At 44.5% G+C, this 26049-nt stretch overlaps 1 protein-coding gene across 24 annotated transcripts in view; it reads right to left on the reverse strand.

The window, feature by feature from the left end:
- Positions 1 to 26049, reverse strand: part of camk2g2 (calcium/calmodulin dependent protein kinase II gamma 2) — a 103126-nt gene that overhangs the window by 36026 nt on the left and 41051 nt on the right. For all 24 annotated transcript variants that reach the window (XM_036984384.2, XM_036984348.2, XM_090239501.1 and 21 more), the window contains exons 3-7: positions 18828 to 18887; positions 9443 to 9497; positions 8585 to 8650; positions 4954 to 5026; positions 2108 to 2210 (exon numbers count right to left, since the gene is read on the reverse strand). In XM_036984384.2, the coding sequence (XP_036840279.1) occupies positions 2108 to 2210; positions 4954 to 5026; positions 8585 to 8650; positions 9443 to 9497; positions 18828 to 18887 (357 nt within the window). The remainder of the gene's footprint in view (positions 1 to 2107; positions 2211 to 4953; positions 5027 to 8584; positions 8651 to 9442; positions 9498 to 18827; positions 18888 to 26049) is intronic.

Genomic DNA, 26049 nt, shown 5'->3' on the forward strand with positions numbered 1-26049 from the left:
ATGTGAAATGTCAGAATAATAGCAGAGAGAATGATTTATTTCAGCTTTTTTTTGTCATCACATTCCCAGTGGGTCAGAAGTTTACATACACCCAATTAGTATTTGGTAGCATTGCCTTTTAAATTGTTTAACTTGGGTCAAACATTTCAGGTAACCTTCCACAAGCTTCCCACAATAAGTTGGGTGAATTTTGGCCCAGTTCTCTTGACAGAGCTAGTGTAACTGAGTCAGGTTTGTAGGACTCCTTGCTCGCACATGCTTTTCCAGTTCTGCCCAAAAATGTTATATAGGATTGAGGTCAAGGCTTTGTGATGGCCACTCCAATACCTTGACTTTCTTGTCCTTAAGCCATTTTGCCACAACTTTGGAAGTATGCTTTGGGTCCTTGTCCACTTGGAAGACCCATTTGCGACCAAGCTTTAACTTCCTGACTTATGTCTTGAGATGTTGATTCAATATATTCACGTTTCCTTATGATGCCATCTATTTTGTGAAGTGCACCAGTCCCTCCTGCAGCAAAGCACCCTCACAACATGATGCTGCCACCCCCATGCTTCACGGTTGGGATGGTGTTCTTCGGCTTGTAAGCATCCCTCTTTTTCCACCAAACATAATGATGGTCATTATCGCCAAACAGTTCTATTTTTGTTTCATCAGGACATTTCTCCAAAAAGTACGATCTTTGTCCCCATGTGCAGTTGCAAACTATAATCTGGCTTTTTTTATGGCGGTTTTGGAGCAGTGGCTTCTTTCTTGCTGAGTGGCCTTTCAGGTTATGTCGATATAGGACTCGTTTTACTGTGGATATAGATACTTTTGTACCTGTTTCCTCCAGCATCTTCACACGGTCCTTTGCTGTTGTTCTGGGATTGATTTGCACTTTTTGTACGAAAGTACGTTCATCTCTAGGAGACAGAACGCGTCTCCTTCCTGAGCAGTATGATGGTTGCGTTGTCCCATGGTGTTTATACTTGCGTACTATTGTTTGTACAGATAAACACGGTACCTTCAGGCATTTGGAAATTGCTCCCAAGGATGAACCAGACTTGTGGAGGTCTACAATTTCTTTCTGAGTTCTTGGCTGATTTATTTTGATTTACCCATGATGTCAAGCAAAGAAGCACAGAGTTTGAAGGTAGGCCTTGAAATACATACACAGGTACACCTCCAATTGACTCAAATGATGTCAGAAGCTTCTAAAGCCATGACATAATTTTCTGGAATTTTCCAAGCTGTTTAAAGGCACAGTCAACTTAGTGAATGTAAACTTCTGACCCACTGGAATTGTGATACAGTGAATTATAAGTGAAATAATCTGTCTGTAAACAATTGTTGGAAAAATGAATTGTGTCAATCACAAAGTAGATGTCCTAACTGACTTGCCCAAACTATAGTTTGTTAACAAGAAGTTTGTGGAGTGGTTGAAAAACTAGTTTTATTGACTCCGACCTAAGTGTATGTAAACGTCCGACTTCAACTGTATTTAATGTATAAAAAAATGTAAATAACCCATTTTTGACCAAATGTGCAGTTACTGCTCTTTTTCTTGGTAGGGCAGTATTAATGAGTAGCATTCTGATCTGACACCAAGGAACCAGCCAGGCTTCCATTCAGAGATGTCCAGTCTGTCCCTGGAGTGGCCACTTTGGCAAGATAAAACCAATTCTGCCAATTTGGAGCTGATTCCTTTACACTGATCTAATAAACACATATTAATGTATGTGGGTACTCAGCGAAGGCCTGCTGGCCCTGGTTTCTCTCTGGGGTCTGGTGGAAGTGACGGGTTCAAACGGCTCTGACTTGAAAGGTAGACACGGGGGGGACAAATCAAATAGGTCTCCGATTAAAGGTGAGGAGCCCTACTATCAATACTGAACAACTTCTGGCCTCACTACTTTGATGTGCAAATACCAAGTGACATCATGCCAGTCAGTGAGAGATGGAGGGATGATAGGCAGAGAGATGAGCAAATGATAATGCAGAAAGAGGAGAGGGATGAGTGGGAGGAGAAAGGAGGAGGTAAAGAATTGTCATTAGCCCAGAGGACTGCAGTAGTAAGATCAGTGACACTACCATTAAAGCCCAGTGTACTGATCACCCATCTTACCGAACCATGCTTGCTCGTCTCCCTGCACATCGATGGCCAGCCCAAAGTCAGCCAACTTCACTGCAGCTCCCTTCAGCTTACTGGCCAGGAGCAGGTTTTCTGGCTACAGACCAGAGCAAAACCACAGAGACAGATAAAGAGAATCAATCAATGAGGCAAAACTAATTGAAGAACAAACTCCTTCAAGAGGCTATAATATAAAAGTCACAGACAGAGTTGAGTCATTCAACGGAACTGTGAGGTCCATGTACGCTGACCGCAAAACGTGACCCGTATCTCGCTCAGAAATTCCATGAAAAAAATGTACTGAAGGTGAAAATGAAGACAGGCATGAATCACTAAAAGACATGTGTGTCAGAAGTGGGTGGACATACATGGAGTGTACCACTGGGGGTCAGAGAGGGGCGTGAATGCAATTGGGTATGAGCTTCAATGCGGTGCCGAGGGCCCTCTTGGGCCTGGCTCAGTTTGATTCATGCTGCGACGGGCGCATGACACTTTTGCTAAGTCTCTCTCTCTCAGGAGAGAGGGATACAGAGAGAAAGAGAGTGGGAGAGAGACAGAGTGCAATAGAGACCTGGAGAACAGAGAAAGAGGTAAAGGGCAGAGGAGAGAGAAAGAGGGAGTAGACAGACAGAGGAGAGACAGAGCGCAAGAGATGACAACCGTCGGGATGAATTAGTCTCTACACTGGCGCTGCAGCAGTGTGACGTCATACAGGTTTCCATGGTAACCCGGCTGCCACCAGCACCTCTCTCCTCCCCTTTTCTCTTCCCTTGTTTACCTTCAGAAATTCAGCCTCTGGAGATGCCATGCAGGCAGCCAGCCCATTGTGATAGTCTCTTTGTGTGTGTGTGTGTGTGTGTGTGTGTGTGTTTGGGGGTGTGTTTGGTGGTGTTCATCTCTTCTTTCCCTCCATGTACACTACCGTTCAAAAGTTTGGGGTCACTTAGAAATGTCCTTGTTTTTGAAGAAAAGCTAATTTTTTGTCCATTAAAATAACATCAAATTGATCAGAAATACAGTGTAGACATTATTCATGTTGTAAATGACTATTGTAGCTGGAAACGGCAGATTTTTTATGGAATATCTACATAGGCATACAGAGGCCCATTATCAGAAACCATCACTCCTGTGTTCCAATGGCACGTTGTGTTAGCTAATCCAAGTTTATAATTTTAAAAGGCTAATTGATCATTAGGAAACCCTTTTGCAATGAAAACTGTTGGTCTGATTAAAGAAGCAATAAAACTGGCCTTCTTTAGACTAGTTGAGTATCTGGAGCATCAGCATTTGTGGCTTCGATTACAGGCTCAAAATGGCCAGAAACAAAGACTTTCTTCTGTTCCATGCTCATATGGGCAGTGTGCGTCACGGCTGGATAGGCTGTGTTTCTGCTGTCAAAATTCATAACCAACTGCTTTTGGTTGGTCTTAAATATCCCTACCAGCACAGCCTGAAATTAGCCCTTTAGATCATGTTTTTAAGGACACACCTATTTCCAACCCCTCCCATCTGAGCGCAAGCGTGCTGATGTCTAACAGGTAAATGGCCGAACCTGGCGTTGGGGCTGGAAAATTCCAGTGTGACAGTTTTTACATGATGAAATTGCAAAGGTGTGTTTGACACTAATTCTGCCTTTAACGTCAGTTGAAAATAGAGCCCTTCGTCTTTATCTATGTCTCTAGTGCAACTGGCCCCCTCTCTTCCTTTAAAATGTCCACAGGACATAGCATAAAACATAGCATGGAGGGGCCGAGGCCTCACTCCATGGTAACAGCAAATATCATACACACAATTGTTTTACTTTCCTTGTGGGGACCAAACAATTGATTCCCATTCAAAATCCTGCTTCCCCTAAGCCTTAACCTAACACTAACACTAAACCTAACCCCTAACCCTAATTGCAACCCTAACACTAACCCCTGAGCCTAAAATAGCCTTTTTACTTGTGGGGACCGGCAAAATGTCCCCACTTATCCGGATTCTCCTTGTTTTACTATCCTTGTGAGGACTTCTGGTCCCCACAAGGATAGTAAAACCAAAAACACACACACACACTTCATTATTTCCCCTTCACTTACTGCTGGTCTCTGCGTTGGAGGGCTCTCAATCTGATGGCAACAGTAGTTACAATGCATTTGAGTTTCATGGAACACCTCCCAGCTGAATGACGGATGGTTTTACTGGTAAATGTACTCAGAATAATGGTGTTGATACAAGATGCAGTTGTAGTAGTATCGGTAACAATGCTTTCAGTGCCGTGTTTATAAGAGCTGTACATTGTGGCACTCTGTGATGTTCAACATTCATCTTGTAGACTAGAGCACGTAAACGGCTTGCTCTTGACAAAGGTAAGCATGCCTTAATGTCAAGCATGGGTCTGTTTTTCACCTAAACAAAAACAAAATAACTCTTTGAAGTGTGTCCTATTGTTAATACTGGAGTATGGTGATAAGTATCACCAGGCTAGCCAGCTTTGTGTCTATTCGCTGTGATGTCACCCTGGCTATAAATAGCAGCCAAATGGTGTTCGTCTGCTTTCGTCAGAGATACAGAGAGGGAGGGAGGGAGGGAGGGCGAGGGAGAGAGAGAAAAAAGTGACGGGCTGGGGGATGGTAATCACCTGAAATGCACTGTCTGGCTCAGCGCCTCTACCCACAATTCATCAGCACCAGCCCAGTCACTCTCTCTGACGTCCAATTTTTTTTTTTTTTCATTTGCTCACGTGTGTGCAATTTTGTGCGAGTTTTTATTGGCTTACGTATTGGGGGCATGATGACGCCCCCCTCCCCCCCCCCCCCCCAAACAGGTGTTGCACATTGCCATGGTGATGGATTACTCACCTTGAGGTCCCTGTGCACAATGTCATGCTGGTGCATGTGGTGGACACTCTCCAGGATCTGATTGATACACTGGCTGCAGAGAGAGGAGACACAGAACACAGAACGCACACATCAATGCACAGCAGACACATCACACCCACCACACACTGACACAGTCAGGGGTAGGAACTAATGGAAACCACTGGTTTATGGATCAGATGAGGTGAGTTTCCCCTTGCTGTTTGAGCACTTTGAGATTCACTAAATGAATCCCATTCATGACTACTGCTGATTCTTAATATTAGAAACACAACTACAGAACTACAACTACAGACTGATCGAGACAGACAGAGGGAGACAGAGAGAGACAGAGAGAGAGAGACAGACTGATCGAGACAGACAGAGGGAGACAGAGAGACAGCGAGACAGCGAGAGATAGAGAGAGAGAGAGAGACAGCGAGAGATAGACTGATCGAGACAGACAGAGAGAGCGAGACAGAGAGAGAGCCAAGAGAAAAACAGCGAGAAAGAGCCAGACAGACAGAGAGAGACTGAAAGAGAGCAAATAGGGAGACTGAGAAAGACAGAGGGATGCTGAGAAAGACAGAGGAAGAGCAACTGTGCAGAGGACTCTGTGTGGAGCCAGAGGAACCTCGCTAGCCTCAGCCCTTTTTCCCTAATAGCTCTGTTTTCTTTGAACCCAAAAGCCTGCGAGACAGCAGATATATTAGCATGTCCCCTCAGCGCCAAGGCAAATTTCCTACTGTCGACCTCACATCTGTCATATCCTCCCCACAATCTGGCTGGACGAATTACACACACGCAGTTATATTCCATCTAGATGAGCCTACCCCTCCAATGGAGTTTTAAGGCAAAGGTCGAGTAATACTGAAGTTGTTGCTTTTTGGCCCTACTCTAAACATTGCCGGCAATTGCCAAGGTGACTTATCTGCAGTTTTCCACGATCTGCGGGTAAAAACAACCACCTATTTGGGCTACATTACCAGAGATTTCATCTGTAGACTCACCACAACTGCCATAGTGAATAAGGTCATTATCAACTTCAGTATGTGTGAGGAGAAGTGGGTTTGATACTCTCTAACACATTGTATTACTTAAAAACAGACCTGGGCAGCCACTAATGTGCTGTTTTACATCAATCAAGCCTTAAAAACAACAGCCCCTTTCCATCTAGTCAGACTGGGTTAAAAGTGGAGGAAGAAGAAAAGAGAAGAGGGAATGTACAATAAAAGGAGAGAGAGAGAGAGAGAGAGAGAGAGAGAGAGAGAGAGAGAGAGAGAGAGAGAGAGAGAGAGAGAGAGAGAGAGAGAGAGAGAGAGAGAGAGAGAGAGAGAGAGAGAGAGAGAGAGAGAGAGAGAGAGAGAGAGAGAGAGAGAGAGAGAGAGAGAGAGAGAGAGAGAGTGGATGCTATGAGAGACGGGGTCCTAGGAGGCCGTGGTACTCGTGATATATTCTCTGTGTTTTTCTTTCAGAGTAATCAGGAGAAAAGCATGTCTTGTGTCCAAATTTGGCCAAATCTGTGCCCTGCATTCCATTCCACTACACAGGCACCAGAACTGCCTTTCCCCAATAAAGTCTCCCCGTCTCTTGCCCTCTCTCCCTTCCTCCCCCCTTCAGTCTCAGGGAGACATGGGCCTACACACACACACACACACATTTTCAGACCCCATTTCCCCTTCACTCTCTGTTGCCCCTCTATTCTTCCATACACATTTGTTCTCACTCTACCCACATTCTTTATCTCCCCCCTCCTTGTCCCCTCTCCTCTTTTCCTCACCCTCTCTTGGTTATCCAGTCTCTTTCCCTGTCCCTCTGTTTCTGCATCTCCTTCTCGTCTCTGTGTACTAGTGAGGAGTCACACTCCCAGAGGCATTTTTCACCCTATCTATCATATTCACTCTCTTCCTCTTCTGCTTGATTAAATGAGCAGCTCAGGCAACGTGGTTGAGCCCGACCCCAGAAACTCTTTGCAGCCAGAACAGAGCAATGAGCCTCCATAATGTCCACATGCTGACTGCAGCTTCCTTCCCCCTCTGAGAGCCACACTCACCCCTGGCCCACACCAAGTTTCATTCTCTCCCACACGGCACACAAACACCCTGCCAGGACAATGCTCACCCTAGGGAGGAAAGCATGAGTGTGGTACTGTATAGTTATACACAATGTCCATGTGGTGAAGAAGAGGATGTATTTGCCAATATTAAGTTCATATGTACAAAGGTTTCCAAAGGTACATGTTATGATATAGACACAGCTGTGTTTCAACGGAAGCCAAGTGAGACGCAAACAAAACATAGGTTGGGGGCAACAGTTACAGTGTTGTGTGTTCTCAACATGGATGTAGAATGATAGTGTGTACTGTACTATATACAGTACCAGTCATAAGTTTGGACACCCTTACTCATTCAAGAGTTTTACTTTATTTTTTACTATTTTCAACATTGTAGACTAATAGTGAAGACATCAAAACTTTTAAATAACACATATGGAATCATGTAGTAACCAAAAAAAGTGTATATATTTGAGATTCTTCAAAGTAGCCACCCTTTGCCTTGATGACAGCTTTGCACACTCTTGGCATTCTCTCAACCAGCTTCATGAGGTAGTCATGAGGCATTTCAATTAACGGGTGTTCCTTGCTAAAAGTTCATTTCCTTCTTAATGCGTTTGAGCCAATCAGTTGTGTTGTGACAAGGCATGGGAGGTATACAGAAGTTAGCCCTATTTGGTAAAAGTCCAAGTCCATATTATGGCAAGAACAGCTCAAATAAGCAAAGAGAAAATGACAGTGCATCATTATTTTGACCGCCGTGTCTTTGTGAAACGCAGAGTACGTAAACGGATGATATCCGCATGTGTGGTCCCCACCGTGAAGCATGGAGGAGGAGGTGTGGGGGTGCTGTGCGTGTGACACTGTCAGTGATTTATTTAGAATTCAAGGCACACTTAACCAGCATGGCTACCACAGCATTCTGCAGTGAAACGCCATCCCATCTGGCTTGAGCTTAGTGGGACTTTCATTTGTTTTTCAACAGGACAATGACCCAACACACCACCAGGCTGTGTAAGGGCTATTTGACCAAGAAGGAGAGTGATGGAGTGCTGCATCAAATGACCTGGCCTCCACAATCACCCGACCTCAACCCAATTGAGATGGTTTGGGATGAGTTGGACCGCAGAATGAAGGAAAAGCAGCCAACAAGTGCTCAGCATATGTGGGAACTCCTTCAAGACTGTTGGAAAGGCATTCCTCATGAAGCTGGTTGAGAGAATGCCAAGAGTGTGCAAAGCTGTCATCAAGGGTGGCTACTTTGAAGAATCTCAAATATAAACTATATTTGGTTACTACATGATTCCATATGTGTCCTTTCATAGTTTTGACCATGTAAAAAATAGTAAAAAATAAAGAAAAACCCTTGAATGAGTAGGTGTGCCCAAACGTTTGACTGGTACTGTTTGTGTGCATATAGGAGAGTGTGTTTGTATAATGTATGTATGTATGTATGTATGTGTGTGTGTGTGTGTGTGTGTGTGTGTGTGTGTGTGTGTGTGTGTGTGTGTGTGTGTGTGTGTGTGTGTGTGTGTGTGTGTGTGTGTGTGTGCACAGGAGTGTGTGTGTGTGTGTTCCCACCTGGCATCGGCCTCACTGTAATACTCTCTGGCAACAATGTCTTCAAACAGCTCTCCACCGGTGACACTGGGAGGAGAGAAACAACAGCTTAGTTGACACATGGACACCAGTCTGGAACCATGATGGTATGATGGCAAACACCCAGTCTACCAGAGACAACAGGAAACACAGCCCAGAGAGAGCATGTTCCACTGGACACACACACACACATAAATGCATGATTTATGCAAAAGACAACATAGTCTAAGACAATGAAGTAGATGTTTTGGTTGAGTAAGGATGTTGCCAACAATTGGGGCTAGGGTGTAACCCAAAAATGTGCCCTCTGAATGCCCTGTGGGGACACCGTGCGTGTCACCTTATCCTCTCACCCTGTCAGAACAGACCCACTAGACTGTGTGTTCTACACAAAACTCTCAGTGTACACCAGTGTTTCCCAACTCCAGGCCTCGAGTTTGTCTAAGGCCACAACAAAAAATGTGGGCCGTTGAGGGGGAGGGGGGGGGGGGGGGGGTACTCAGGGACTGGAGATGGTTAACACTGGTGTACACCACTGCTGATACCCATACACACCATCACAGCCTCTGGAGTACAACAACAAAGTAGGTGTTACTGTAACTAAGGAAATAAACATTTCAGATGGTTCTGGGTATTAGATGTACTCATGATAATAATATGGTCATTCAGCAGACTTAATGAACTAAATCACATAGTCATTACATGTGGCCTCTGTAGGAATCAAAGCCACGTTGTATTCTCTGGTGTTATAAGCAGTAAGCACCATTAAGTAGGAGAGTTGTGAGAGTACACGTGCCAGAGACAGCAGTGGGACCGGCTGACAGGTATCAGTATACTCACAGGTCAAAGACCAGGTAATGGAAGCCTTCCTCTGAGATACTTTCGTGTAGTCGTACTGTGGGACAGACAGACAGACAGACACACAGACACACAGGGAGAGAAACAGAGAAGAGAGTTAAATAACAGTCATCTCTTATCTCCTTGTCTCTCGCCTCGTCAATTACCCACTCCGCTTTCGCCCTGAGCCCCAGGGACGCACTTAGGACAGTGAGAGCTTGTTTGTGCCACGTTGTGACCTACAGTTCCTGGAAAGCAAGATATTTGCGTGGGCAAAACGCACACTCCCTCAATCCCCTGTTGCCTCTGGCTGTGGAAGTGAAGCCCCTTCTGGGTAGGAGGTTACTCCACTTCATTCAGGTGACAGGAGCAGGTGTCAGTGGGAGTAGCATTGCACTGCCACTTACGTCCTGTAGCATGTCTGTTCACGGCCTTCAGTGGCCAGTATAATACACACGATGTGTTAGCATGTGTGGCGTAAGAGATCAAGTTTGTACTAACACACACTGTATGTGTTAGGAACACCTCAGTGATATACAGACGCAATGAGATCCGAACATTCCCAATCCTAATGATCCACCCCTTTTCCGATGGATGACACACACGCACCCATGCCTGGCATGCCTCTGTGGGAACAGAGGGGAATAATGTAGACGTTCCCACTGAGCTTCTGTGCTCACCATGGAATACCAGGATTTACACTGGGAACACACAGACTTCCAATGCTAACGCCATTCAAAGCATTGGGGCTTAGTAATATGTCCCTCAACACATTGTCTAAAATCGCTCATGGCACCCGATGGTGAGCAACCATACAGGATGTGTGTTTGTGAGTCAACATGTGCCTGCATAAGTGTGTTCCTGTACTGTAGAGAGAGTGTTTAGTTATGTTTGATAGGATGTGAAGGCCAACAGTGCGTATCAAGGGTAGGTGGTGTGTGTGAGTCATGTGTGTATAGGCCTGCAATGTCTGTCACGTGTGTTTATGATGCAAAAAGAGAGCAAAAGGGAGCTAAGATGCCACAGTGAGGGGGCAGAGAGTCAGTGTGTGTGTGCGTGTGTATGTGTGTGTTGGAATGAATTAGCTTGCCCTGCCAGTGGCAGTGCACTCCATTCCTCCCTCCCCCTCTCTCTACCTTTCTCTCTCAATTGCTCCCTTTGTTAGGAGTTTATCTGCAGTCCAAGCAGAAAACATGACAAGCTGTCCCTTTGACAGAGAGGTGAGGTGAGGTGAAGGGAAAGAGATGGAGATGGAGAGAAGGAGTGTGCTTTAGGGGACAGAGAACAATCTGGGACACAGAGAGAGACAGACAGACAGACAGACAGACAGACAGACAGACAGGGGAAACAGAGAAAGTGATAGAAAGAAGGGGATAGGTGAGAGACAGATGGGAGGGCGGGTGGACCCGCAGAATGAGATGCCGCTGGAGAGCACAGAGAGAGAGAGAGAGAGAGAGAGAGAGAGAGAGAGCAGAAAGATGATGAGAGAAGGAAAGAGAGAGAGAGAGAGAGAGAGAGAGAGCAGAAAGAGGATGAGAGAAGGAAAAAGCGAGAGAGAGAGAGAGAGAGATAGAGAGAGCAGAAAGAGGATGAGAGAGAAGGAAAAAGCAATTGCGAAGAGAGGAGAATGCAGAAGGAGGGAAGATAGTAACGAGAAGCAAGTGAAAGCAAAACTAAAAATGCAAAAGAAAGGAAGAGAGAAAAAGGAAGTAGGTGCTTGCGTGTGTAGTTTGAAGATGTGACTGGGTGAAGCTCATTAATATAGTCAGGCAGTAGGAGAAGAGGCATTCATGCTGTGGTATGAACTCTTCTTTCGTCCTCTCCTCCCTCGCTTTATCCGGTCCACCCTCCCTACCTATCCCCCTTTCTCTCTATGGCTTTGAAAGTGTAATTACATGTTGTCTCACTGGCCTGCTTGCTGCTGCCTGCTCACACCCACCTGCTCACACCCACCTGCTCTCACCCACCTGTTCACACACACACACACACACACACACACACACACACACACACACACACACACACACACACACACACACACACACACACACACACACACACACACACACACACACACCGCACAGACACACAGTGCCCCTGTTTTCAGCCACACAGCTAACCACCAACACAAATCTCACAAATTTACATTCCTGGTACACATACCTCACATACACACTCAAACATTGCACACACTCGCACAAACACACACCTGCATCAGTGGCGGTTGGTGCCGTTTAAGATGAGCTTGGCATTATTTCTATTACAGCATATTGGATGACTGCCATTCATGTTCCATTCACCCAGTTCAATGTAACATCGATAGGTTTAGGCTACTACATGATACTCAAATTTTCATGGACACACGGACAGATAGTGACACATTCAATACTGCCTTGCACACTCTTGCCTGCATCTAGCTGATCTAGGGTGTAATCATTAGTCCAACAGTTGCAAATAAGAGTTTCTATTGGACAAATTCAGGTACGTTTTTCTCCATTTCGTTCTGTTTGCTTCCGTTTAAGAAACCTTTTCAACAGAATTGGCGGAATGAATACACCCCTGATCACATGTAAAACAGATCACTTTCATAGCAGCCAAGTTGTATTCCTTCTCACATCTACACGCTCTCCTCCTTTCACCTTCTCCCTTTGCTTGTGGACTTCAATGCACAACCCGTTAGCTGTATGTGACCAGGTGAAAAAACCTTTCCAAGCCAAACCATATCATAACCGTTACACACAGCCTACATCGTTGTCACCATATTAGCTAAAGTAACGTCATAGTCAACATAGCTAATAGAACTAACACGCTACAATCATGCAGTACAGCAGTTACAGTTTGGCCATTACAGCTTAGCAGGTGGCAATAAATGAGTAAAACCAGAAGTGTACTTTGACTTGGAAGAGTTCCAGTGTTGTGTTGGATAATCATAGCCAAAGAAATGAATTTGTTCAAAACTGTTCAACTATTGTTTTCCTCTTTGAGTCAAATACTCACCACATTTTATGCACTACAGTGCTAGTTAGCTGTAGCTTACATGCTGACCACACCACTCGCATTGCAAAATAAATGTACACATACATGTTAGTCAAACATTTAATCTTTACAGCTCACGCACGTCAACGAACTTGGTTCTATTCTTGATGCCAAGTCCCACCTCTCCCATCTCCTCACTGGAGAGGAGAATTTAAGGAGCATACAGTTGAAGTCGGAGGTTTACATACACTTAGGTTGGAGTCATTAAAACTCATTTTTCAATCACTCCACAAATTTCTTGTTAACAAACTATAGTTTTGGCAAGTCGGTTAGGACATATGCATTGTGCATGACACAAGTAATGTTTCCAACAATTGTTTACAGACAGATTATTTCAGTGTATCACAATTCCAGTGGGTCAGAAGTTCACATACACTAAGTTGACTGTGCCTTTAAACAGCTTGGAAAAATCCAGAAAATTATGTCATGACTTTAGAAGCTTCTGATAGGCTAATTGACATCATTTGAGGTGGAGGTGTACCTGTAGATGTATTTCAAGGCCTACCTTCAAACTCAGTGCCTCTTCGTTTGGGAAAATCATGGGAAAATCAAAAGAAATCAGCCAAGACCTCAGAAAAAGAATTGTAGACCTCCACAAGTCTGGATCATCCTTTGGAGCAATTTCAAAACGCCTGAAGGTACCACGTTGATCTGTACAAACAATAGTACCCAAGTATAAACACCATGGGACCACGCAGCCATCATACCGCTCAGGAAGGAGAAGCGTTCTGTCTCCTAGAGATGAACGTACTTTGGTGCAAAAAGTGCAAATAAATCCCAGAACAAAGGACCTTGTGAAGTAGTAAAATGGCGCCGGAAGAAATGGCAGCAGTTTAACGGGCGCCCAACGAATTGTGTTATTAAGTGGGTTTCTTTTGCATCAATTGTAACTTATTTTGTACATAACGTTTCTGCAACCATATCTTACGGCAAAAGAGAGCTTCTGGATATCAGAACAACACACAGACAATCACCTCGGATTAGACAAAGATTTTTTCTACAACAAGGACGACGCACAAGACATTCTCCAAGCACACCACAGGGCCGACATGCCCGGTATTTGCAAGAGGAAACGACGCAGGTACAGAGGACAAAGAGCCGGATGCCTGGTCAGGACCCGGAGAGGGCGTGTGGGGAAGCTGCCATTACCGTCAATACTACTCGCCAACGTGCAATCATTGGACATTAAATTAGACAGCTTGGAAATATCCTACCAACGGGACATCAAAAACTGTAATATCCTATGTTTCACGGAATCGTGGCTGAATGACGACATGGATATTCAGCTAGCGGGATATACATTTCACCGGCAAGATAGAACAGCACAGTAAGACGAGGGGTGGGGGTCTGTGCATATTTGTAAACAACAGCTGGTGCACAAAATCTAAGGAAGTCTCTAGATTTTGCTCGCCTGAAGTAGAGTATATTGTGATAAATTGCAGGCCACACTACTTGCTTAGAGTTTTCAGCTAAATTTTTGTGACTGTTTATTTACCACCACAGACAGATGCTGGGACTAAGACCACACTCAGTCAGCTGTATAAGGACATAAGCGAACAAGAAACCACTCACCCAGAGGTGGCGCTCCTAGTGGTCGGAGACTTTAATGCAGGGAATCTTAAATCAGTTCTACCAAATTTCTATCAACATGGTAAATGTGCAACCAGAGGGAAAAAAAATATAGATCACATGTACTCCACACACAGAGACGCGAACAAAGCTCTCCCTCGCCCCCCATTTGGTAAATCCAATCACAACTCTATCCTTCTGATTCCTGCTTACAAGAAAAATTTAAGCAGGAAGCACCAGTGACTCGGTCTATAAAAAAGTGGTGTTTTGCTATCACAGACTGGAACATGTTCCATGATTCTTCCGATGGCATTGAGGAGTACACCACATCAGTCACTGGCTTTATCAATAAGTGCATCAAGGACGTCGTCCCCACAGTGACTGTACGTACATACCCCGACCAGCTTTCAAGATGCGGGACTCTAACCCAGAAACTTACAATAAATCCTGCTATGCCCTGCGACGAACCATCAAACAGGCAAAGCGTCAATACAGGGCTAAGATTGAATCATACTACACCGGCTCCGAAGCTCGTCGGATGTGGCAGGGCTTACAGACTATTACAGACTACAAAGGGAAACACAGCCGCAAGCTGCCCAGTGACACGAGCCTACCAGATGAGCTAAATCACTTCTATGCTCACTTCGAGGCAAGCAACACTGAGGCATGCATGAGAGCATCAGCTGTTCCGGACGACTGTGTGATCACGCTCTCCGTAGCAGACGTGAGTAAGACCTTTAAAATGACATTCAAAATGTCCCTGATAGAGTCTGTAATTCCAACATGTATCAAGCTGACCACCATAGTCCCTGTGCCCAAGAACACAAAAGCAACCTGCCTAAATGACTATAGACCCGTAGCACTCACGTCCGTAGCCATAAAGTGCTTTGAAAGGCTGGTTATGGCTCACATCAACACCATTATCCCAGAAACTCTAGACCCACTCCAATTTGCATACCGCCCAAACAGATCCACAGTTGATGCCATCTCTATTGTACTCCACACTGACCTTTCCCACCTGGACAAAAGGAACACTTATGTGAGAATGCTATTCATTGACTACAGCTCAGCTTTCACACCATAGTACCCTCAAAGCTCATCACTAAGCTAAGGATCCTGGGATTAAACACCTCTCTCTGCAACTGGATCCTGGACTTCCTGACGGGCCGCCCCCAGGTGGTGAGGGTAGGTAGCAACACATCTACCACGCTGATCCTCAACACTGGAGCTCCACAGGGGTGCGTGCTTAGTCTCCTCCTGCACTCTCTGTTCACCCACAACTGCATGGCCAAGCACGACTCCAACACCATCATTAAGTTTGCAGATGACACAACAGTGGTAGGCCTGATCACCGACAACAACGAGACAGCCTATAGGGAGGAGGTCAGAGACCTGGCCGGGTGGTGCCACTCCATCGCAGTGCCACCAGAGACTCTGGGTTCGAGCCCAGGCTCTGTCGCAGCCGGCCGCGACCGGGAGGTCCATGGGGCGACGCACAATTGGCCTAGCGTCGTCCGGGTTAGGGAGGGTTTGGCCGGTAGGGATATCCTTGTCTCATCGCGCATTAGCGACTCCTGTGGCGGGCCAGGTGCAGTGCACGCTGACCAGGTCGCTAGGTGTACGGTGTTTTCTCTGACACAGTGGTGCGGCTGGCTTCCGGGTTGGATGCGTGCTGTGTTAAGAAGCAGTGCAGCTTGGTTGGGTTGTGTTTCGGGGGACGCATGACTTTCAACCTTCGTCTCTCCCGAGCCCGTACGGGAGTTGTAGCGATGAGACAAGACAGTAACTACTAACAATTGGATCCCACGAAATTCGGGAGAAAAAGGGGGTAAAATAAACATTAAAAAAATAAAAAATAACTGTCGACCCGGACTATTTGCATTGTGATGCCCCCACAACCCCCCCCCCCTCCCCAACCCCTCTTTTTTACGCTGCTGCTACTCTCTGTTTATCATATATGCATAGTCACTTTAACTATGCATTCATGTACATAGTATCTCAATTGGGCCGACCAACCAGTGCTCCCGCACATTGGCTAACCGGGCTATCTGCATTGTGTCCCGCCACTCGCCAACCCCTCTTTTACGCTACTGCTACTCTCTGTCCATCATATATGCATAGTCACTTTAACCACATCTACATGTACATACCACCTCAATCAGCCTTACAAACCGGTGTCTGTATGTAGCCTGGCTACTTTTATAGCCTCGCTACTGTATATAGCCTCGCTACTGTATATGTCTTTTTACTGTTGTTTTATTTCTTTACTTACCTATTGTTCACCTTATACCTTTTTGCACTACTGGTAAAAGCCTGTAAGTAAGCATTTCACTGTAAGGTCTACACATGTTGTATTCGGCGGACGTGACAAATTAACTTTGATTTGATCGGATTTGAAGATGCTGGAGGAAACAGGTACCAAAGTATCTATATCCACAGTAAAACCAGTCCTATATAGACATAACCTGAAAGGCCGCTCAACAAGGAAGAAGTCACCGCTCCAAAACCGCCATAGAAAAGCCAGACTACGGTTTGCAACTGCACATGGGGACTAAGATCGTACTTTTTGGAGAAATGTCCTCTGGTCTGATGAAACAAAAAATAGAACTGTTTGGCCATAATGACCATTGTTATGTTTGGAGGAAAAAGGGGGAGGCTTGCAAGCCAAAGAACACCATCCCAACCGTGAAGCACGGGTGGCAGCATCATGTTGTGGGGGGGCTTTGCTGCAGGAGGGACTGGTGAACTTCACAAAATAGATGGCATCATGAGGGAGCAAAATTATGTGGATATATTGAAGCAACATCTCAAGACATCAGTCAGGAAGTTAAAGCTTGGTCGCAAATGGGTCTTCCAAATGGACAATGACCCCAAGCATACTTCCAAAGTTGTGGCAAAATGGATTAAGGACAAGAAAGTCAAGGTATTGGAGTGGCCATCACAAAGCCCTGACCTCAATCCTATAGAACATGGACAGAACTGGACTGAACTGAAAAAGCGTGTGCGAGCAAGGAGTCCTACAAACCTGACTCAGTTACACCAGCTCTGTCAGTAGGAATGGGCCAAAATTCACCCAACTTATTGTGGGAAGCTGAATGTTTGACCCAAGTTAAACAATTTAAAGGCAATGCTAGCAAATACTAATTGAGTGTATGTAAATTTCTGACCCATTGGGAATGTGATTAAATATATAAAAGCTTAAATAAATCCTTCTCTCTACTATTATTCTGACATGTCACATTCTTAAAATAAAGTGGTGATCCTAACTGACCTAAGACGGGGAATTTTGACTAGGATTAAATGTCAGGAATTGTGAAAAACTGAGTTTAAATGTATTTGGCTAAAGTGTATGTAAACTTCCGACTTCAACTGTATACCCATGTGGGTGATTGAAAGATTAACTGAGGTCCACACTCCAGTCAAGTTGGTGTTGGTAATGCACCTTAAAGTTGGTTGCCAACTTTAAGACAACCAACTTCTTCCACAGAATAAGAAGACTACTGCTGAAGAAGGAGAGATTACTAAAAATGTGTTTCCCCTATTATCTGTGGATTAAATGTCAGAGTAGAGAATACACGATTTTGGGTGAATCAAAATTAGTAAAAATTCATACAAAGATCCATGAAAAGGGGAATTTGTGCATTTCAGGTATAATAACAACCCAATGTATATATTCCAGGACAATTTAGCTAGCAACAGCAAGCTAGCTAGCTAAGTGTCCATGAATGTTTCATGTGTTTCGACCTGTTCCCAAATTAATGTAATTGGTTCAGAGTTAATTTTGATATTTCAACCTGTCTGTCTGGATCACGTCTGGTGTGGATGTGCAAAATCAACATGCGGACGCACGCGTGTCCCAGGTCTAGACAGCATATTATGCTTTCAGTGCTAGATTCATTCTCTGATCCTTTGATTGGGGGGACAACATGTCATTTCATGCTGCAAGAGCTCTGATAGTTTGGAGGACGTCCTCCGGAAGTTGTCAGGCTTACTGTGTAAGCCTATGGAAGGGGATGAGAACCATGAGCCTCCTAGGTTTTGTATTGAAGTCAATGTACCCAGAGGAAGATGGAAGCTAACTGTCCTCCGGCTACACCATGGTGCTACCCTACAGATTGCTGTTGAGGCTACTGTAGACCTTCATTGCAAAACAGTGTGTTTTAATCAATCATTTTTTCAACAATAAAGTGTATTATATTTATTATAGTTTCATCTAAAAATTATAACTTTTTAAATGTTTCACTATTATTATTTTATGAAATTCACTAAGGATGGTCCTCCCCTTCCTTTGAGGAGCCTCCACTAACCTGCATGTATGTCGCACATTCACTGTAGTGGAAAGAGAGGCTGGCTTGCAGTGTGAGTCGAGGTGACAACTGTCATTTCCCTGAGTTTGCATGCGGTGGTGGGTTGGCTCCTAAATTCTGTGGCTCTCACTCACCAGTCGGACCATGCAAATGGTCCACACTGGTGGGCATAATTTAATTTGGCTGGCTTCCTCCATTTGCCTACACCCTAACTCTCTTCCATGAAGTGCTGAGGTGACACCATGTAACACACTGACACTGGAGACACCCTCAATGCTCTTCAAACCAACATGGCTGAAATATGTACAGCGAGAGACTTCACCTTCACCACCTGTTGCTAGACTGACAACAATGTCACCTCGGTTTCGTCCTGTCATTGTTGGTTGCCACCAAACTGCTCTTGCTCAGCAGGTAGGTTGTCATACAGACACACTTTCATTTAGCCTACTATGGTAAGTACAGTAGGAGCCACTCACCTATGTTGGGGTGTTTGAGCAGGCGACAGATGCGGGCCTCTCGTTCCAGTTTTTGATGATCTGAGGGGAGAGGAAAAGGAAGATAAACACAATCGCACACCTTTTCTGTTGCTCAGTCGATACCCTGCAGGATCTGTCAATTTTTTTTAAACTCTTTCCACAAACCACCATTTGGCAATGAAACTGGTGGGAACATCCTTATGTATCATGTATGTTATGTTCAAGGGGCTCTTTACAAACAGTAGTAGTACTATAATAAATCTAAATCAAAATATACAGTCATTCAGGCAGTGGAGTCTCATCCGTTCTGCTGTCCCACCACCAATTGGACGGGTCTACTATACCCCCATCTCACCCATCTCTCTTCCATATACACTGGGTATACCAAACACTAGGAACATCTTCCTAATATTGAGTTGCAACCCTCTGCTTTTGAACAGTCTCAATTTGTCTGGGCATGAACTACAAGGTGTTGAAAGTGCTCCACTGGGATGCTGGCCCATGTTGACTTGAATGCTTCCCACATTTGGGTCAAGTTGGATGGATGTTCTTTGGGTGATGAACCATTCTTGATACACACAGGAAACGGTTGAGCGTGAAAAACCCAGCAACAGTTTTTGACACACTCAAACCGGTGCGCCTGGCACCTACTACCCTACCCTGCTCGAAGGCACTTAAATATTTTTGTCTTTCCCATTCTACATCTGAATGGAACAAATACACAATCCATGTCTTAATTGTATATTGGCTTCAAAATCCTTCTTTAACCTGTCTCCTCCCCTTCATCTACACTAATTGAAGTGGATTTAACTGGATTTAAGTGACATCAATAAGGGATCACAGCTTTCAGCTGGATGCACCTGCCAATGACATGGAAAAAGTTCCTAATGTTTTGTACACTCAGTGTATATTTAACCAGGTTGGTGTGGGGTCCTGATATTTATGAGCAGGCAGAGCAGCCATGCACAACTAACGCCTTCCTCCACTCAGCTCCTACAGTGCAAGGAACCAGGTCTAATCACCAATTATGATTTTTTTTAAATAAAATAACACTTACGGTATTTGAAAATACCCCAGTTTACGGTATGTATATACGGTATATCGCCCAAGCCTAATCAGTGGTAACCTTGGCAACAAGACCCAACAGTTAACAACATTTCTCCACTCCAAATCAGGCTCCATCCTACAGGAGGTTTATAATAAACTGATGTTCTATTCTGGCGTATATTAAACTACACTGAACTCAGTGGACCTGCTTCATCAAATAGCCTTTGATTAAAGGATATGAGAAATGGAAACTCATAATAATGTACAGCATATCCAGGCAAGTATGAGCTGTGTACTAGAACACACTGCGATGCACAAAAATGCTTGCAGCAGCACAAGCCTATTGCACTTAGTTAAATTAGTCTCCTGGGCTCAGACTAATACAATCACTGTCTGTGACTGTGTGTGTGTGTGTGTGTGTGTGTGTGTTCACATCGACTAACCGGTGCCCCTGCACATTGACTCTGTACCGGTACCCCCTGTATATAGCCTCGCTATTGTTATTTTACTGCTGCTCTTAAGTCATTTGTTACTTTAATTTCTAATTCTTATTTTATTTCTAATTCATTTTTTTTTACTGCATTGTTGGTTAGGGCTTGTAAGTAAGCATAAGGTAACCTGTTGTATTCAGCGCATGTGACAATTATTATTTTGTTAAATTTGATTTGACATCCATACGTGCGTGGTTGGGCAGTATTAAAACCTAGTGCTCTAATTGCAGCCTTACATGGATAGATTGGATGGACAGACAGATGGATGGCTAGAATGACAGATGAAGAAATGGTACTGTGGGATGAGGAGAGAGATCGTGGGCCAAGTTCAGAGAGGCCTTGGCACAAGCTGTTAGGCTCCCGGGGACAGATGTGTGTGCTATGTGTGCGTGTGTGTTATGTGCGTATGTGTTACTACGCCAGGGCAGAATGGAGTAGACCTCTGGCCTCTCTAATCCCCCCTCACGCTCCTGTCCCCCGTCCAGGATTTGGGAAACGGAGCCTCCCAGTCATCCCAACTGGATGGCTAGGTGCTGGAATCATCTGTCCGGCTTGTTACATAGCTGGCCCACAGAAAGAATGTGACTTCATCAATGGAATATGACATGGCTACATACACAGAGCATAGCTAGCCGTGGCAGCCATTAGATGGGCAGAGACACTGGGATTTTACAGTAAAGATTGCAGGGGCAGAGTAGAGAGTATGCTGGAAACCTCCCTTCGGTACACCCACGGTTACTCACAAAAACACACCTTTCCTTTTCAGAGAATTTCAGAAGTAAAAAGTCAGCTCTCGACACTTGAGCACCTGGCCTCAGAAAGGCTTGTCATTTCTCACACACACAAACATACACACAGCCAAGAACATATGCACACACAGACACCTCCAAGTAATCTATTCTACAACACAAGGCCACAGTGCTCAGGTTTAAAAGGGGGGATTTTCTTTTAAATTGAAGGTTGGGATCTGAGGCCATTCAAGCTCTGACATTATCTGAGGATGCTGTGCACACGCACGCCTTCTCTCTGTCTGACAAACACGTTCCTGTGACACACACACACACACTCTGGACACACACAAGTTGGCTGCTGTGAAAAGATAATGGCAGACTGCGGCATGAAGGGTCTGTCATTGAGAGTCAGAACCAATGGGTGAGAGAGGAGAGACGAGAGAGCAGAGAGCGAGAGAAAGTGAAAATGAGAAACTGAATGTGAAGGAGTACTGTAGACAGAGTGAAAATGAGAAACTGAGAGTGAAGGAGTAATGTAGACAGAGTGAAAATGAGAAACAGAGTGAAAGAGTACTGTAGACAGAGTGAAAATGAGAAACTGAGTGTGAAGGAGTACTGTAGACAGAGTGAACATGAGAAACTGAGTGTGAAGGACTACTGTAGACAGAGTGAAAATGAGAAACTGCGTGTGAAGGAGTACTGTAGACAGAGTGAAAATGAGAAACTGAGCGTGAAGGAGTACTGTAGACAGATTGAAAATGAGAAACTGAGAGTGAAGGAGTACTGTAGACAGAGTGAAAATGAGAAACTGAGAGTGAAGGAGTACTGTAGACAGATTGAAAATGAGAAACTGAGAGTGAAGGAGTACTGTAGACAGAGTGAAAATGAGAAACTGAGTGTGAAGGACTACTGTAGACAGAGTGAAAATGAGAAACTGAGTGTGAAGGAGTACTGTAGACAGAGTGAAAATGCTGGGTGAGAGCAGGTGGGAAATAGGCGATAGGGTGGATAAAGACGCGCAGATGGATAGTTACTGGGTGTTCATGCTTTTGTTCCATCCCAGCACTAACAGAGGGAGAACACTGTGTTAACAAATGAGTTCCATCATGGTGGTCCTGGATGACTCACTCCACCAGCTGGATTAGAGACAGTGAGTGAGTGAGTGAGTGAGTGAGTGAGTGAGTGAGTGAGTGAGTGAGTGAGTGAGTGAGTGAGTGAGTGAGTGAGAGAGAGAGGGGGGGGGGGGGGAGATAGACTGACCTTTAAAAGGATTACGGGACTGCCAACAGTTCGACCCGTGACACCCACACACACCCAGCCTGAGCCGCTCAGATAACCCATCAACCATGGACCACTGAACTACAGCCAATCACTATCCCTCTAGGTGTGTGCACGTGTGGTTATGTGCATGTACATTTGATACGGTATGCGCATTTGTGTGTGTGTGTGTGTGTGTGTGTGTGTGTGTGTGTGTGTGTGTGTGTGTGTGTGCGCGTCCAACCAGCTGCCACTCCTCTTCCCCTCTCCCCATCTGACCTCTCCAATCCCTTCTCACAGTCACCGAGGCCTAATTCACAGAAATGACATAACGCAGCTCCTGCATTAAATATTCATCTCAGATCCCTCTCTCTCTGCTCTCTCTATCTCTCTGCGCTCTCTCCTGTGTGTGTGTGTGTGTGTGTGTGTGTGTGTGTGTGTGTGTGTGTGTGTGGCTGAGAGAAGGAAAGAAAGAAAGAAAGAAAGAAAAAGAGAGAGAGAAAGAAAAAGAGAGAGAGAGGAGTGAGAGCAAGAGAGCTATTATTTTAGTCGTTCGTACAGGGATGTTTTGATTGAGTTTACAATAATGGCTTTAAAGGCTCGAAATGGAACTGCTGCGCTGGTTAAACGCCCACAAGAGCAGAATTATGTTTTAGATTCAGCTGAAAGACAATGCACATCCTTTACCCATGATGTAGCACAACAATTTAAGTCAATAACTCATAGTTTTAGTCAAAGTATTATACAGTGGATTCGGTAAGTATTAAGAACCCCTTGACTTTTTACACAGGTTTTTTAGAATTGTTTGTAAATTTACCCCCCCCCCCAAAAAAAATGTTTTTAAAGAATGATGGTGGCCACTGTGTTCTTGGGGAACTTCAATGGTGCAGAAATGTTTTTGCACCCTTCCCCAGAACTCTGCCTCGACACAATCCTGTCTCGGAGCTCTACAGACAATTCCTTCGACCTCATGGCTTGGTTTATGCTCTGACATGCACTGTCAACTGTGAGACATTATATAGACAGGTATGTGACTTTCCAAATCATGTCCAATCAATTTAATTTACAGGTGGACTCCAACCAAGTTGTAGAAACATCTCAAGGATGATCAATGGAAACAGGACGCACCTGAGCTCAATTTCCAGTCTCATAGCAAAGGGTCTGAATATTTATGCATTTGGAAATGACCAAAACCATTATTAAATAAGGTATTTTTATTTTTTATTTTTAATACATTTGTAAAAATTACAAAAAAAAACTGTTTTCGCTTTGTCATTTTGGGAAATTGTGTGTAGATTGATAAAACATTTTAAAAAATCAATCAATTTCAGAATAAGGCTGTAACGTAACAAAATGTGGCAAAAGGGAAGGGGTATGAATACTTTCCAAATGCACCGTATATATTTGGGGTTGAAGTGGTAAATCCAAAGTGGTAACATCAGATATATGTTGTGTGTTTCCCCTATGATATGACATGCTAATACTTTTCAGTCTACGTTTCTTTTCAGGGCAGGTTTTTTTTATATCAATGTTACCAGCCACTAACATGGCATTATTTAATCATCTGTAGCACATGCAAAGCTTCCTCTTCGCTCCCCTTGTCACCCCAAGACAAACGGTGTTGACCACGCTCCACTGCTTTGAATGGTGCAGCTAGAAATCACAAGTGTCTTTCCTATGATGAAAAAGCACCAGTGAAAGAAGATTCCATGAACTTGTTTATCTATTTTGTGCTGTTCTTACATTTCTATTGGTGTTTCATTTACGATGATCTCAGTGGTTTCCCCTATCCATCTGTGGCAAAGTTTTCCCTAAATGCTTAAGACAAATCCATTTCCAGCACCAGCGATAGCCTAGCCAGCTGGTTAATCTTTTGAATACGGTGTAGCTAGGTTAGCATGCTAGCTAGATACACTGACAGCTGTCCATGCCCTACTTGTTGTTATTTCTCTACTCCATGTGGAAATCACCACAACGTTCACAGCCCCAATACGTGAATATGTATTAGCAGCCTGCGTCATGGAACCTAAATGAGAATTTACGCTACAGGACAAGAATTAGGTTGAAATAGGGGTGGTATTGTCCTGTGGTGGGAGCTTTTAATTCCTTTCCCAGAATGTAAAACAATCCCACAGCCAGCACACACACTGCACATGTTCAACAGTGGATTATGTGAGTGACATTCAGTGTGTAAAGCTATGACATACCACTGGAATCATTTACAATGGAGCACAGATGTCTTTATTACATTAACCCCTCCAGTACAGCCCCACCCTGCTCTCACTGCTGGGCCAGGAAATGTCCAGTAGGACAGTTAATCTTGAACATGGATGTGTGTGAGTGTGTGTTTTCAAGTTTCAAAGTTTATCTGCCACATGCACAGGACACAACAGGTGTAAAACAGTACAGTGAAATTCTTACCTTGAGAACACTTTCCCATCAATGCAGGGATAATAATACGGATAATAATAGAAAACAGAATAAAATACATTTAAAAAATAATAACAACTACAATGCGAGTTAAAGAAACCCAAGAATGCAAGAATATACAGTGCATTCGGAAAGTATTCAGACTCCTTGAATTCTTATTCTAAAATGTATTAAATACACATTTTTCTTCATCAATCTACACACAATACCCCGAAACGACAAAGCAAAAACGTTTTTTTAGAATTTTTTGCAAATGCATAAAACATAAAAAAACACGGACATCCCGAGTGGCATTGCAGTGCTAGAGGCGTCACTACAGACCTGAGTTAGATTCCAGGCTGTATCACAACCGGCCGTGATCGGGTGTCCCATAGGGCACCGCACAAATGGCCCAGCGTCGTCCGGGTTAGGGGAGGGGGGCTTTACATGGCTCATCGTGCTCTAGTGACTCCTTGTAGTGAGCCGGATGCCTGCAGGCTGACCTTGCTCGTCAGTTGAACAATGTTTCCTCCGACACATTGGTTTAGCTGGCTTCCGGGTTAAGAAGCACGGTTTGGTGGGTCATGTTTTGGAGGACACATGACTCAACGTTCGCCTCCCGAGCCCGTTGGGGAGCTGCAGCGATTTGACCAGATCGAAATTGGGGAGAAAAAAATCTATATATATTTTATATATTATTCAGACCCTTTGCTATGAGACTCAAAATTGAGCTCAGGTGCATCCTGTTTCCATTGATCATTCTTGAGATGCTTCTACAACTTGATTGGAGTCCACCTGTGGTGAATTTAATTGATTGGACATGATTTGGAAAGGCACACACCTGTCTATATAAGGTCCCAAAGTTGACAGTGCATGTCAGAGCAAAAACCAAGCCATGAGGTCGAAGGAATTGTCTGTAGAGCTCCGAGACCGGATTGTGTCGAGGCAGAGTTCTGGGGAAGGGTACCGAAACATGTCTACAGCACTGAAGGTCCCCAAGAACACAGTGGCCTCCATCAAATGGAAGAAGTTTGAAACCACCAAGACACTCAGAGCTGGCCGCCCGGACAAACTGAGCAATCGGGGGAGAAGGGCCAGGGAGGTGACCAAAGACCCGATGGTCACTCTGACAGAGCTCCAGATTTCCTCTGTGGAGATGGGAGAACCTTCCAGAAGGACAACAATCTCTGCAGCACTTCACAAATCAGGCCTTTATGCTAGTGGCCAGATGGAAGCCACTACTCAGTAAAAGGCAGATGACAGCCCTCTTAGAGTTTTTCAAAAGGC

The sequence above is a fragment of the Oncorhynchus mykiss genome, chromosome 1 (genome assembly GCF_057628025.1).
Source record: "Oncorhynchus mykiss isolate SJ-2025 chromosome 1, ASM5762802v1, whole genome shotgun sequence".
NCBI lineage: Eukaryota > Metazoa > Chordata > Actinopteri > Salmoniformes > Salmonidae > Oncorhynchus > Oncorhynchus mykiss.